The sequence below is a fragment of the Cervus canadensis genome, chromosome 5 (assembly GCF_019320065.1).
Source record: "Cervus canadensis isolate Bull #8, Minnesota chromosome 5, ASM1932006v1, whole genome shotgun sequence".
NCBI classification, from domain to species: Eukaryota; Metazoa; Chordata; class Mammalia; order Artiodactyla; family Cervidae; genus Cervus; species Cervus canadensis.
This window is the reverse complement of record NC_057390.1, coordinates 99,715,021-99,729,059: the sequence shown is the minus strand read 5'-3', so window position 1 is coordinate 99,729,059 and position 14,039 is coordinate 99,715,021. Positions and strand designations below refer to the sequence as shown.

Below are 14,039 nucleotides of genomic sequence, written 5' to 3'. Positions count from 1 at the left end.
ATATTCTGTAATGACATAAACGGGAAAAGAGTTTGAAGAGTATAGATACATGTATATGCAAAAAAAAATCTGAAAACCCCAAACAGACAAAAACATGTCAGTTACGTTAATTTAGTTGATAGTGGTGTTGGGAGCGTCTGTTTTCTTGCTAATTGGTTGTTAATTACCGAGAGAGAATTATTGAATTCTCCAAGTAGAATTGCGTATTTTCCTGTTTCCCTTTATTTCTGTCAGTTTTTGTTCATATATTTTGAGGCTTGGTTTCAGATGAACACACGTGTAGGACTGTGCTGTCTTCTGGCCCAGCTGACATTTTGTCATCACACAGCATCTCTCTTTTTCCTGACAAAATTCCTTTTCTGAAGTCTACTTTGTCTGAAGTTTTTACAGCTACTGCAGTTTTCTTTTGATTAATATATACATGGGATATTTTACCCCTATCTTTTTACTTTTAACCTACCTCTGTTATTTTAAAGAGGGGTTTGTGTAGACAGCCTATAAATTGGGTCTTGGTTCTTACCCAGTCTGACCATCTGTTCCTTTTAATTTGTGTATTTAGATGATTTATATTTAATGTAATTATTGATGCAGTTGGATTTCCATCTGTTGTCATTCACTTGCTCAGCTGTGTCTGACTCTTTGTGGCCCCGTGGACTGCAGCCCGCCAGGCTTCTCTATCCTTCACAGTCTCCCGGAGCTTGCTCAGACTCATGTCCATGGGATCAGTGATGCCATCCAACCATCTGATCCTCTGTCGTCCCCTTCTCCTCCTGCCCTCAATCTTTCCCAGCATCAGGGTCTTTTCTCATGAGTCGGCTCTTCGCATCAGGTGGCCAGAATATCGGAGCTTCAGCTTCAGTCCTTCCAGTGAACACCCAGGACTGATCTTCTTTAAGATGGACTGATTTGATCTCCTTGCAGTCCAAGGAACTCTCAAGAGTCTTCTCCAACACCACAGTTCTAAAACATCAATTCTTCGGCATTCGGCCTCCTTTATGGTTCAACTCTCACATCCATACGTGACAACTGGGAAAACCATGGCTTTGACTAGACGAACCTTTGCCGGCAAATTGATGTCTCTGCTTTTGAATACGCTGTCAAGGGTTTCTGTCCACCGTTAGGTTATTTTCTGTCTGTCCCTTCCTCGGTTCCGTTCCCTGCCTTCTTTGGGTTATTTGAGAACGGAGTTTGACCTGTTGCACTTGAGATGCCTGTGGGACAGTGAGGGGAGCCGCCCGCTGTGGCTGTTTCCTGGCCAAGGCCTCCCTGAGCTGGTGGGGCCTCTGATCTCTGGAGCAGGGTCTTCCACGTCCCTGGAGATGCAGGTGCATCCCTGGGTGGTGGCCCGGCTCCTCTGTCTGGGTGCCGCTGGGGCTGCTCCTTGGAAAGAGAGCCTGGTCCTGGGGAGGACGAGGGCCAGGGTCTTGGGGGTGGAGCTCAGCGGAGCGGGGTGGTGCGGGCAGGGGCTGGGTGGGGGCTGGGATGCCGCGCCGTGACTGCCCTTGCCTTCTGCCTCAGACAGCCGAAGAAGGGCGGCAAGCAGGCGTCGGCCTCCTACGACTCGGAGGAGGAGGAGGAGGGGCTGCCCATGAGCTACGATGAGAAGCGGCAGCTGAGCCTGGACATCAACCGGCTGCCGGGGGAGAAGCTGGGCCGCGTGGTGCACATCATCCAGTCGCGGGAGCCCTCGCTGCGGGACTCCAACCCCGACGAGATCGAGATCGACTTCGAGACCCTGAAGCCCACCACGCTGCGGGAGCTGGAGAGATACGTCAAGTCTTGTTTACAGAAAAAGCAAAGGAAGCCATTCTGTAAGTTGCCGGGCAAAGTGCGTTCCTGCCGCCCACCGCTCTCTGGCCGCCACCCCCGCGCCCCCCGCCATCCCTCCTTCCGTCCCCAACCAGGCAGCCCGGAGAGGAGGAACGGGTCGCGGGCTCTGGGCTCCTCCCCCGTCTTCTGCCTCACGTCCCCAGGGCACAGCGTCCATCTGCTCACCCCAGGGTGCGGGGCTTAGCTGAGACTGGCCGCCAGCCCCTCCCCAGCCAGAACCCTTCTTCCCCCTGCTCCTGGGCCCCGGCCTTCACTAACGCAGGCGGGACCCCTGATTAGCCCCCGCCCCTGGGCAGGTGGGCCGCGCTCGTGTGCCCCCGCCTTCACCGGTGCGGGCAGGGCCTGGGGGCCGGCTCCAGCCGCGCTCACGCAGGTGCTGGCTGAGGCCTCTATTTAGGGTCTGACTGCAGCTCGCCTGCTGCTGGCTCGCTGCCTCGGCAGACCGGTTCCCTTGCCTGGGGTTGAGGGTCCAGAGGCCTCCCAGGGTGGGCGATTGCACTGGCTCCCGATTCACTGGACGGGAATGAGTCGCTGCCTGGGTCAGTGGCTCCTGGGGAGTGAGAGGAAGGGCAAGCCCCCGGCAGCCCTGAGGAGCACCCAGGGTGCACCGCTCCTGCATGTGGTCCCCTCGGGCCGCTTGCCCCTCACTTGCTCTGAGGGGGGCAGCCTTCTGGGCGGAGCATCTTGCCGCTCTCTGCGGTCCTGGCACATCTGACCCTCGGTAAGTGGCCTGTGGACTCAGCGGTGCTGGCGCAGGTGTGCCAGGCGGTGGACTGGGCTCCAGGGGGAGCCTCGGGAGAGCCTCGGCCACCGTGAACGAAAACCAGGAGGGGTGGGGGGGAGGTCAGGGCTTCAAGTAACCCCCGTGCAGTGGGGGTTGGTCCGGCCCACCTCAGGAGTTCTGAGACAGTTCCAGAGCTTTGCCTATGGCAGGCGCTCCGTCCGGGCGGGCAGGGGCTCTGCCTTGGCGGGCTGGGCATCCACCCGTGGGGCCTGTGCCATCCAGAGGCCGCCCACCCGCCCTGCCCGCAGCCACAGCGCCCTGCTCTCCCACAGCCACGAGCGGGAAGAAGCAGGCGGCCAAGTCGAAGGAGGAGCTGGCTCAGGAGAAGAAGAAGGAGCTAGAGAGGCGGCTGCAGGATGTCAGCGGGCAGCTGAGCAACAGCAAAAGGCCGGCCAAGAGAGGTAGGGCCGCCCCGTGCTGCTCGGGGCAGGGGCAGGGCCGCGGGTCGGTGCTGTGGCCCCACCGCACAGCGCGCCGCGTGCCCCAGAGCAGGCTGTCGACCCCCCGAAACCCTGATCTTACCTGCGGATGGGGCCCCGAGGCTGAGCAGGTGGCAGGCATGTGGGAAAGCGCCACTCCGTGGAGCCCCTGGGAGCAGGCGTTTTGGAAGGGCCCGGTCGCAGTCTGTGCGGGGCTGGACTCCGTGACTTGGGAGGGACTGGGGTCCCACCATGCAGCTTCGGGGGGTCCTGGCCCCCAGCAGTGAGCTTCCTGATCTCAGGCAGGGAGAGGGGCTGACTTCCAGCCCCGGACCGCGCGCTTTATGGACTTCGGGGCCTCAGGTTAGGTGAGCAGGTGATTCGACTCCCCTTGCCTCCTTTCTCTGTAGCCTGTGAGAAAGGGCACGTACCTTTTTTCCTACCCAGGTGGTGGTCAGATTCTAGGCTCAGTCTTGGCCATGTAGCAGCTGGCTGCCACAGCCTTGACCTGCTTGCCCGGTGCCAGGGTGGGCCTCAGGGCCCTCCCCCCTGGGGAGGGCAGGGCAGGTGGGCACGCAGTTGCAGCTCAGAGCCGCCTGCCTGGGTGGACGGCCCCCGCCCCCCACAGCCCATCAGGGCCTCTTGGTTGGTGGCACTCACTTCTTCCCAGGCCCGAGTGCGTTCGGCTTTTCTGGCCTCTGAGCTGGTTCTCCCCTCACTTCTGACACCCGCTGTGTGAGTTCCTCTCACGCCAGTTCTCCAGGCTCCGGCACGAGCTGGGCGTCCAGCCGTTCAGTTCAGTTCAGTTCGCTGTCTCCTCGGGGATGGTGCAGACCCTGCGGGTGAGGGCTCAGACGCCAGGTGCGAGTCCCCCGCCTCTCCCGTACCTCTGGCTGCCGGGCTGTGAATTGGGAACCCCCACGACACTCTGCTCAGGTGTGGAAGTTTGCTGGAATGGCTCCCAGAATTCGGGAATCATGAGTTTGAGTCACACAGTGGTTTGCCATAAAGGCCATGGCTCGGGGTCAGCAGGTGGGTGGGAGGCACAGCGTTAGGGCGCCCCTCCCAGCACCTGGGAGCCCGCCGCGTCGTGGGGTTTCTCTAGAGCTCAGTCTCCTCCAGTCCCCTCCCCTCGGAGGGAACGGATGCCCAGCTCGTGCGTGCTGGAGCCTGGGGAAACTGGTGTGAGAAGAACTCACACATTTGGTGTCAGAAGGGAGCGCAGAAACAGCTCAGAGGCCAGCAAAGCCGAATGCACTTGGGCCTGGGAAGAAGTGGATGCCAGTTCCCTTCCCCTGGAGATGGTGGCCAGCTGGGGGGTGGATGGCAGGGCAGGGCAGGGCCGGGGGAGCCGGAAGTTCCCGCCCTCCAGTCACGTGGCCTTCCTGGTGACCAGCCTGTGCTGAGGCTCTCACGGGGGGTTCCACCCCAGTCTCTCGTTAGCATAAACTCAGGAATGATCTAAAGGGCTCACTCAGGAGGTCTCGGGGCATCTGGGAGCCCCGTGCCGGGAACAGGGTACAGGCACCAGACAGACTCCCCGCAGCCTCACCAACGCGTTGACTCATATCAGTGGGTTTGGTCGCATTTATCAGGCAGCCAGGTCAGGATCTGGGTGGGTCGGGGGTGTGGAACCAGCACGGGGGCTGCAGGAAAGGCCGCGTGGATGGCGGGGTGGCGGGCCAGTGTGGGGGTGCGCGCCGCTCACCTGTGCGTCTCCCCCAGAGAAGTCGGGCTCCGCCGCGTCCGGGGGGCCCTCGCGGCTCAGCAGCAGCAGCTCCTCCGAGTCCGGCAGCAGCAGCACCAGCGGATCCAGCTCGGACAGCAGCGACTCCGAGTGAGCCTGGGACTCGCGCGGCTCAGGACGCAGCCGGTGGCCGCCCCACCGGGACATCGCGGTGTTCCCTCTGGTGGTTAATATACTCCTTTCGTTCCATGGTGTGCAGGTTCTCTTTTCACTTCAGTGTTATGGTATCTTCCAGTTCTGGCTTTAATAGGTCAACCGAGATCTTTCTGTGTGTGTCCATTAGACTTTGAGAAGCTGTGAATTGGCATAAGGTCTTTCCTCCATAACTGAACTCAAGTCCCTTGGAGATGCCGGCTTCAGACGCTAACCTGATAACCGTAGGAAAACGTGTGAGGTGTGGTCTGAAGGTGCTTGCAGAACCCCTTTCCTTAAGCCCGACCTGGTCTGTAGCCCCAGCGAGAATGTCTCCCGAGGAAATGTCTCGGACGTGGTACCGCACGGAAAGGCTGTTGGCTTTGCCGACAGGGTTTATCTCCGTCTCTGGGGGCCCTGGGCCCTGACCCTTACGTCGAGGGCAGCTCTTTCTGCAGGGGCTGCGGACAGCCAGGCCCGCCCCTGCCGTTAGTGAGGGCCAGGGCTGGGCCCCCGCCAGGAGGGGTCCCTGCGGCTCCCAGCCCGAGTTTCTGCGGGCGGGGAGCCGGCGAGGGGGCGTGCAGAGGAGCCCCGTCTTTCTGATCTCCCGTGATGTTGGGAGCTCCCAGGAGGAACACAGAAGCTGCGTGGGCAGCACGAGGGTTCCCAAACACTGAAACTTTTACCTCAACTTTGAAAAAAAAAAAGAGAAAAGATTTAAAAAAAAAAAAAAGACTCTTTTTGTAAAAAAGGTTCAGCAATTTTCTACGAAAGGCCAGCCCCACGTGTGTCCCCAGCCCAGCAGCTGCCACGCACTCCGGAACCATCGTCCCAGTCTCGTGTATATATGAATATTTTATTTATTAACATCATTGGTCATTTTTTTTTTTTAAGGAAAGAAAAACAAAACCGCAAAAGAAATGCATTAAAAAAAAAAAAGAAACAAAGGAGCAGAGATGCAGGCCTTTTCCGTGGCGTGAGGGGAGCCCAGACCCCGCGGGGCGCGGGCCGCTCGCCCCAGGTGCTACCGCCTCCTGCCCCCGCGCGGTGCTCAACCTCGTCCGCGTGCTCGTCTCGGGGCTGCGGGGTTTCCGTTCTCGTTCTTTCTCGTGTGTGTGTGCGTGTGTGTGCGTGTGCGTGCGTGCGTGTGAAATCTGGAGACTCACAGGTCATAGACGACTTCCGGCTGCAGCACATTCTCATTTTTTTTTTTTTTTTTAAATTTCATTTAGTTCTTTTATATTCACTTCTGGTCTCTCTTAGGACTGTTTTAAAAAGGACTTCAATTTAGGGAACCCCAGTTATATAATATAAACTTTGTAATCTGCGAGAAAAAGAAATGTATAGTAAATCTAAATCTTGATTTTTAACTTTCTATTGTAAAAAAAAAAAAAAAAAAAGTAATAATAATATACAGAGTTTAACAGAAGGTTACGTTTCGGTTTTGTTTTCTCCAGAGGCTGCCGCAGGGCCCTGAGCGCGGGGTGCCCACCCACACCGCCTGCCTAGCTCTGAGCCGCGTGGCTCTGGCCAGGGGTTCACGGCCCCCAGTGGGGCATCCCTCACCCCACCTCCAGGGAGGGGGCGGCCCCCGCTGCCCCACCGTGTCTCCCGGCCTCCAGCCCGCAACGGCCTGGCCCAGCTCCCGCTGGCCTGGTCTCTCTCCAGGCTGGAGGAGCCTCTGGCCCCAGGCGGGCTCCCTCCCTCCAGACTGCACGGGGGAGCCTCTCAGTTAGCACAGAAATGACGGGACCTCACGGAGGGGGGGCTGGGGGGGGCTGGGGGCGGCCCCGCCGCTTGTCCAGGGTCAAGTTCTTCCTGACAGCCCTTCTGGGTGGATCAGGGCACTAGCTGTTGGCGTCCTAACAGGTGGTGGTTCTAAAAACGCCTAACATCCGCTTGGATGCCACCAACCTTGACAGCTAAGGAGCGCTCTGATGGGGTAGGACCCTGATGAAACGTGGACGGGGGGTTGCCGTTTTTCTGACTGCCGCTGATTCTGACCTGTGGTGAGTGTTGAGCCAGTTCGTTCAACTTTTCATTGTAATAAAAATATAAATGGATTTTAAACTTGCCATTTTTTTTAAAGCTGCCCTGTTTTTCAAAGGTGTTTTCTAAACAGATCTTTAGTGGAGTAAAAACTATGACTTTAAGGACTTGGTACACCCTGGAAGGTCTTGAAGAAGGATCTCAGGGGCGACAGGCAGCGGACACGTGTCTGGGTGACAAACAGATGCAAGCCAAGGGGCCTGGAGGTGCTGGGAACTCTCCCCGGGGGCGCCCCTCCAGCTGTCAGTGGGGAGGGTCGCCTTTGCTAGCCGCTCGGCGGGGGACAGGGGGCCCCAGTGCTGGGCGCAGCAGGAGTGGTTCCTGTCCACTGGTTTCGGGGTGCAGGAGGGGTTCTCAGCCACCTCTGCTCCTTTCCGCTGAAAGATCTGCTGGCTTTGATGCTGCTGGAGAACTGAGCGATTGTAGGTCATTGGTTTTTTTTTTTAAGGTTTTCTGTCCAGACTCAAAACTGATTTCAGAGTTTTGGGGGGACTCCCTCCACCCCCTGACGTCAGCCTATGGGTGTTTGCTGTTTCCATTTCTCTTGTGTTGGGCAAGTGGAGTTGTTCTAGTTTTCCTAGAACTAGAGGGTTAGGAACTGTGTTCAGCAGGTCGCACCCGTGCAGGACTCGATATTGTGGCTTTCAAACATTTCCCCCAACCCCTGGGGGCCGAGAGGGCGGCTTCGGCTGTGAACTGAATTCCAGAAACCCTTGCTCACTCATCTTGCTTACAGACTGTTAAGATGCGTTTTCTTTTTTGTTTGTTTTTTGTTTTTGTTCTTTTGCAACATTCACATCTTTTACAGTTTGGGGGGGAGGGGAACACCGCCCACAATAAAGGATTCATTACATTTGGTGTAGCGCTGTTCCCTGATACTGGCATAACACTTCCAGGAAGTTTTCCTTTTTTTATATTTAAAATGTTACTTTTCTGTATGATGTGCATGCAAGTTTACCGTAACTTTTCTTAAACTTTTTAGTGCCGTTTCTAGTATATTCCTGTAAATGTCAGTTACTGAAAATGAGTCCGATGTAAGTAGTTTTAGCTTGTTTACTGCAGTGCTGGCCTCATCACGACAGAATAAAAGTGGTAGAAAGTACTGTTTCTGGTGATCATGGACCCTTCTCCTGGGGCGTTTGTTTTGTTTTCATAATAAAAGAAAAAAAAAAAGAGGCGCCGTCTCTGCTTTCTGGGCTCCCAGCACTCCCCTGGCTGGTGTGATGGGGGAGGGGGCCCTCGTTTTGACATCATGTAGCTCCCGGTGGGAATGCCCGGAGCATCCGAGGGGTCTCAGCGGGCCCAGTGGCTCTGGTCCTCAGCCCAGGTCGGGGAGGCCCCAGGACCCCGGCCAGTGGCTTGCACAGCGGCTGCCCCCGTGGCTGACCTGCAGGCCCCCCCCCAACCCGGTCATCTGTCTGCCGCTCCCACTGGGCCCTCTGTCTACACTGAGGTGCTTCCTGAGATCCAGTGCTCGTCCGGCTGGCCCGAGGATGTTTTCAAGAAACCGCATCGGGTGGTGTACACGCTGAGGTTTCTTCTAGGCGGCTCGGAACCTGGCGGCAAGGGACCAAGGAGGTGTCGAGACAAGTGCCGGCTCTGATGCTGCTCCCTGAACGTGACCGCTGCAGCCAGGCCTTGCGGGTGTGCTCTGCAGGCCCGAGGCCTCCTGCCCCTGTATTCCCTTGGCACATGGCACCCAGCCTGAGCTCCCCAAGGCCAGGTACTGAGCACATCTACCTCGGTGTCCCAGCCCCGGCGGGGAAGGCCAGGTGCCCAGGCTTCCCTGAGGCAAGGAGGCTCCCTGCTCACCAAGCAGCCATGTCCTAGCAGCCCCGGGCACGTGGCCACCTGCATGCCCTGACCAGTGCCTGCTCTGCTGCCCGGCCACCACCTCTGTGACTGCAGCCAACCAGCCACAGCCCGTTCCTGGATCACTCTAGGGGGAGGCACAGGCATTCCAGCTAAGTCAAGTTTGCTTCCTTCCCGAGCTGGACTTAAGTCGGAGGACTGCAGAGATGCCGACAAGGCCTTTCTCCTGGGGGATTCCAGTGTCCGGGTGCCTGGACGGGCAAGCCTTTACTGCACAGGCCCAACTCTACATGAGACAGGCTTCCTCTTCACCTCGGGGAGCCACTTAAAGGAACTCTCTTCCAGCCTCCCGGCCGCAGGCGGCAAGCAAGCCGAGGCTCTATCAGCCAGGACCAGGCCTCTGGCTGGATGTGTGACCTTTGGGGAATGCAGTCTGGCCCGGCCCTCCCCTGCTGGATGCTGTGTGCTGACTGGCTTGCACGCCTGCATGAGGAACCACACTCACGGAAGCGCTGGGTGCACTGTGTGCATCTCTCTGCCCAGCTGTGGGCTCCGCGGAGTGCTGCCTGCCCTGCGGTTCTTAGCAATTGTTCGACGTTACTGTTGTAAACAAACAAAAACCCTGGAGGCCAAGGTAGGATATTATGAACAAACAGACTGAAATAAATACAGAGTGAGGAAGGAAGGAGCTGCCTGAAGATTTATTTAAAAAGAAAATTCAGCTTCAAGACACCTTGGCATTCGCCTCGCCACATAGACTTTAATTACAGCAAATCCCTTTAAACTGACTCATGAACTTGCCCACACGGGGGGTGGGGGTGGGGCCCGACACACATCAAACATTGCAGGTGGCCGGGGGCGGGGCGGGGCGGGGCGGGGCGGGGCGGGGGGGCGGGCTACAGCCCCAGAGCAGAGGCTGGGCTGCTGTCGGCTGAGAACCTGCCTATTTCAGCTCTGTGATTAAACCTGAGGTGTAACTTCATAATTGGGGGTTTCCCTACCTAATTTTTTCGGATGCCTTTGCCCACAGCCCCGAGCATCAGGAAGCTAGCGTAGAAGCCATCACGGTGCATCGTGGGCAATGATCGCTTTGGTAACTAGACTCAAACTCAAGTGCCACAGAGTTCTTGCTGAAATGCTGCTGCCAATGACCTGTTTAGAGTAAAACCACTGTGGTCCTGCCAATGGATTTCCAATCCTACATGATGCCAGTTCTTTTTTCTTTTTTTAGATTTGACCCATTCTTTACCAGGCAGACGGGAATACTAGAGACAACCTGTAAGAATGTGAAAAGGTTGTTTGTACCTGGGGTATCTCTCGCGTGACTTATTTGGAAGCATGACCAAGACAGCATCTAGCCAGGCCTGCGGTGCCTGCAGGCTCAGGATGGGGTCCAGAAGTCCGCCCATCACCCCGACAGCGAGCGGGCGAGGTGCCACCTCTGGGGTTCGGGGGTTCTATCACAGCTCAGCCTTCACATTCCCTGTCAGAATCTCCCAGTGAGGGCTGGGGGGTCAGCAAAGCAGCCTGGTGCCTGCACTCAGATGTTCACCCCAGAGTCACATTATAGAACAAAACTTGGACTGCCCTGTGTCCCGTGAGACATCCAGCTTGTTTCTGTCCCGGACAAGGATGGCCTCGTTCCCATACTGTGAGTACCACATGCTTCGGCTCCTGCTCAGGTACGTCCCGGGCAGCGCGGATGCCAGCTTCTGCTGCTGCTGTTGCCAGATGAGCAGGGAAGTGTCCCGGTACCGGAGCCGGGCGTAGCTTTCAGACAGAGCTTTCTCTGCCAGCGGGACGCGGCCACTCATCACTGGCTAGAGCCTCCCTTCTCCTGGGCCACCTGCTCTGCACTAAATGCCACTAATGAAGAAGGTTTTCAGCAGCTGGGTGTGAGGATTCCTTCTTTAACTTAATGGTAACGAGGAACTCAGGCCATTTGCAGGCAACACCCTTTATGAGGGCTCTTTGAGAAGAAACTGGAGAGGAGTCTCCAAGCATTCTGAAGACCGCCAAGAGCCACGCGTGAGTCGGCAGGCAGGTCAGCGTGTCCCGGTGACGGGTCTGTGCTCTGAGTCAGGTGTGCCGATGACAGAGACGAGGCCCTCACCCCGGGGGGGACTTGTCAGGTGTCCACTGCGAGTCCAACACCACGACTCACACCACTGCATCTGAAGAGAGAGATCCGCTGTCCCGTGTGAAAAGACATTGTAAACTAGGCAGAAACCGACAGCAGCTTCTGTACGAACTGCCCTCCTGATCTGTGCCTGGGTCAGCTTTCAGCAGCGCAGAGGCGGTCTGATCCCTGCAGGGATGTGGACCAGCTTTTTGTGCAGTGCCGCCTTCTGCCTAGCCTTCAGCTCCTCCGCAAGGTGAGGCTACAAAGAAACGAACCTGCTGTCAGGTGTCAGGAGAGGGAAGGACCCCAGCGGTGCTGGCACGGTTTATGGCAGGGGATCCTCCTTAACTCTTGGGATCACAGCCCTTAAACCAAGCCACCCAGCCCCAGGCTCCCACTACTTCGGTTGCTCCCCGGTGACGCAGTGAGCTTGGGTTTAAGAAGCAGAAGGATGCCTCATCCTAGTTCTTCTGTGAACTACGGGGGGTGGTACTGGGGAAACCCCTTACTGGAGAGCTAATGTCCAGGGAGAGCTGCGAAATAAGTTCTAAGAATCTGAAGGGGCGCAGAAGGGACCTGCCCACACTGGGCACGCTGGTACCCACCCAGCGCCCCCTTTCTCCTCCGAGCAGCCGGGAGGGCCCTGAACCCGAAGGAAAATTACGTCAGGGGAAAACCGAACAGGGCGCATCCACAGTAGGCCCAGCCCTGGCTCTCCCAGCCACGCAAGTTGTCCCTTCCGTGTGACCCGCACCCCCATCGCCCAGCCACGTCCTCGCGACCCGCTGAGCGTCCCCCCCGGCCCCGCCCAGGGCGCGTCCCCACCGCCTCCCCAGCATCCCGGGCGCCCACTCGCCCGGCGGCGCCCCGCAGCCCCCGGTGACCCGGCCCGCGTCCCCCCGCGGCCCGCCCGGTCACCTGGTCCGCGCCCCGAGTCGTCCTGCCCGGGCCACCCGCGCGGCGGGGCCTCGGGGGCGCGCGGGGCGGCGCCAGCGGGCGGCGGGCTGCGTCTCCATGGCAGCGCCGCAGGCATGCCGAGCCGAGCGCCGAGGCCAGGCAGGCGGGCGCGCCGAGCCGGAGTCATCGATGGCTCCCGGGGCGGGGCCGGGGGCGGGCCGGGACTTCCTGCTCGAGCAGGGGCTGCCGCGGGAGGCTGACCTCCCACCGTTACTGTCGGTCTTTGCACCATGTTGGTCGTCTCTTTGTGTTGCTGCTTGCGTACTTCTGGGGCTTCCCTTGTAGCTCAGTCGGTAAAGAATCTGCCTTCAGTGCAGGAATCCTGGGCTCAGTCCCTGGGTCGGGAAGATCCTCTGGAGAAGGAAATGGCAACCCACTCCCGTCTTCTTGCCAGGGAAATCTCATGGACAGAAGAGCCTGGTGGCTGCGGTCCATGGGGGCCGCAGAGTCGGGCACTACTGGGCGACTAACACTCGCGTACTTCCGCCACTGCTGTTGTTATTGCTACTAGCATTCTTGCTCCTAGTGATCGATACAGTTATTTTTTAGTAATTACATGCTGTCCCCAGTCCAGGCGTCCCACTCACCCCTGTCAACCAGCCGGGCCAGGTCCCCATTCTTCCGCACCCGGCCTCCAAATCGTATTCCAATAACACTCTCTTTTCGTATCTGCCCCTTTCCTTACTGAACTTTCAGTTTTATGGTTTCCCCCTACGCTAATTAAGGAAGTGGACACAAGGGACCTTCGTTCAACACTGAGCCCGCCATCACAGGTTGCACGTTCTTGACTTTCTTTGCAAGGACACAGAACGTACACAGAAGCTGATCACACGCCAGACCATAAATTAGTTTCAATACGTTTCAAAGCATTTAAGTCCTACCTGGAAAGGGTCACAGGAAACGTAGTCTATAAAGCAGCAATAAAAAGATAACTAGAAGAAAACCCATATATTTGATTATTTTGAAATATATTCTCGACCCCACTCAAGGGTACCAAAAAGCAACCTCTGAATTTCTCATGGGTCAAAGAGAAACTCACAATACAAATTTTAAACTATTTTAATGGAATGGTGATAAAGATACAATATATCAAAACTTGTGGGATGCAGTTAAAATCACTCCTGGAAGGAAGTTTAGAGTCTCAAATGCATATACAAGAAAATGTACATATATATGGTGTATTTGTGGGGTATATGGGAACTCTTTATTGTCTTTGCAGTTTTTCTGTAAATCTAAAACCATCCCAAATTAAAGCATAAAAGCTTATTTTTAAAATTAGTGAAAAGGAAAGTCACAGAGGTGAGAAGAAATTGATAATACGTATCACTGATGAGGGACTTAGTCAGGGTCCTACTGGAAGACAGAAGTCACACCAGTGATTTGACCAGAGAGAAATTAATAGAAGGGATTGCACATTAGGTACAAAGGTGTTAACAGGGTCACTTGTTAGCAAGGTTAAAATAAAAACCTCTGAAGTAACTCAAGGTGGTAACTTCAGGAAGCAGAGGACCAGAGCAAAGAGGGTGGAATTATGAACATTTGGAAAGTCAGAGAAGGGACGCCAAAGAGCTGCAACTCAGACTTTTGAGGACGGGGCGCTGGCAGTTGGAGCTGGTATCTCTGCACCAAGAGTAGGGTCCCAGCAGGGTGAGACCCAGACCCCAAGGATGGGGTGCCAGCCAGCCACCGGCCCCGAGCAGCAGCAGGATGAAGTGGACTTTGTGCTCGTTGGAGAAACTACAAACTGGATTCAGCTGCTGCTTCAGGAAAAATAGGAAGAATTGTGGCCCAGGGAGCTGCCAGCTGCCGGCAGGAAGCAGAGACGAAGTGGGTTCCTCTCTCTCCTCTCCCTTTCTGTCTGCCTCCAGCACCCTTTCCTGATGGAGCCCATTGGTCCCTGCCTCACAAAGCAGGCTGTGAAGGATGTTTTTAGATCTATGGTTCATGGCAAAGGTTTATGGGCACAGGCAAAACCTTCCTCACTGGCATCTCTTTATTCAGCCTCCATCCACACGTTTCTCACACATTTGAGCTTCTATATAACAAAAGCAAATCAGACAAAAACCTAAGTTTCTACTTCTGCCTGATACGATGTGACTATCTTTCATACGAGAATGGAATTGTCTCACCATCAACAGACAAATGAATAAAGAAGATGTGGTGTATATATATTCAGTGGAATACTAC

The 14,039-nt window shown here is 56.4% G+C and overlaps 2 protein-coding genes across 2 annotated transcripts in view; one reads left to right on the top strand and one right to left on the bottom strand.

Moving 5' to 3' along the window:
• Window positions 1-8,063, top strand: part of BRD3 (bromodomain containing 3) — a 35,298-nt gene extending 27,235 nt beyond the window's left edge. The window contains exons 10-12 of the mRNA XM_043470126.1: window positions 1,519-1,811; window positions 2,887-3,015; window positions 4,759-8,063. Coding sequence (XP_043326061.1) covers window positions 1,519-1,811; window positions 2,887-3,015; window positions 4,759-4,874 — 538 coding nt within the window. The 3' untranslated portion in view covers window positions 4,875-8,063. The remainder of the gene's footprint in view (window positions 1-1,518; window positions 1,812-2,886; window positions 3,016-4,758) is intronic.
• Window positions 8,064-9,447: 1,384 nt separating this feature from the next.
• BRD3OS (BRD3 opposite strand) lies at window positions 9,448-11,967 on the bottom strand. Its single transcript, XM_043470127.1, has 2 exons — window positions 11,814-11,967; window positions 9,448-11,154 (listed from the first exon to the last, which is right to left on the bottom strand). Exon 2 carries the CDS (start codon window positions 10,585-10,587, stop codon window positions 10,333-10,335), a length of 255 nt encoding a protein of 84 aa, XP_043326062.1. The 5' UTR covers window positions 10,588-11,154; window positions 11,814-11,967; the 3' UTR covers window positions 9,448-10,332.
• Window positions 11,968-14,039: the final 2,072 nt, after the last annotated feature.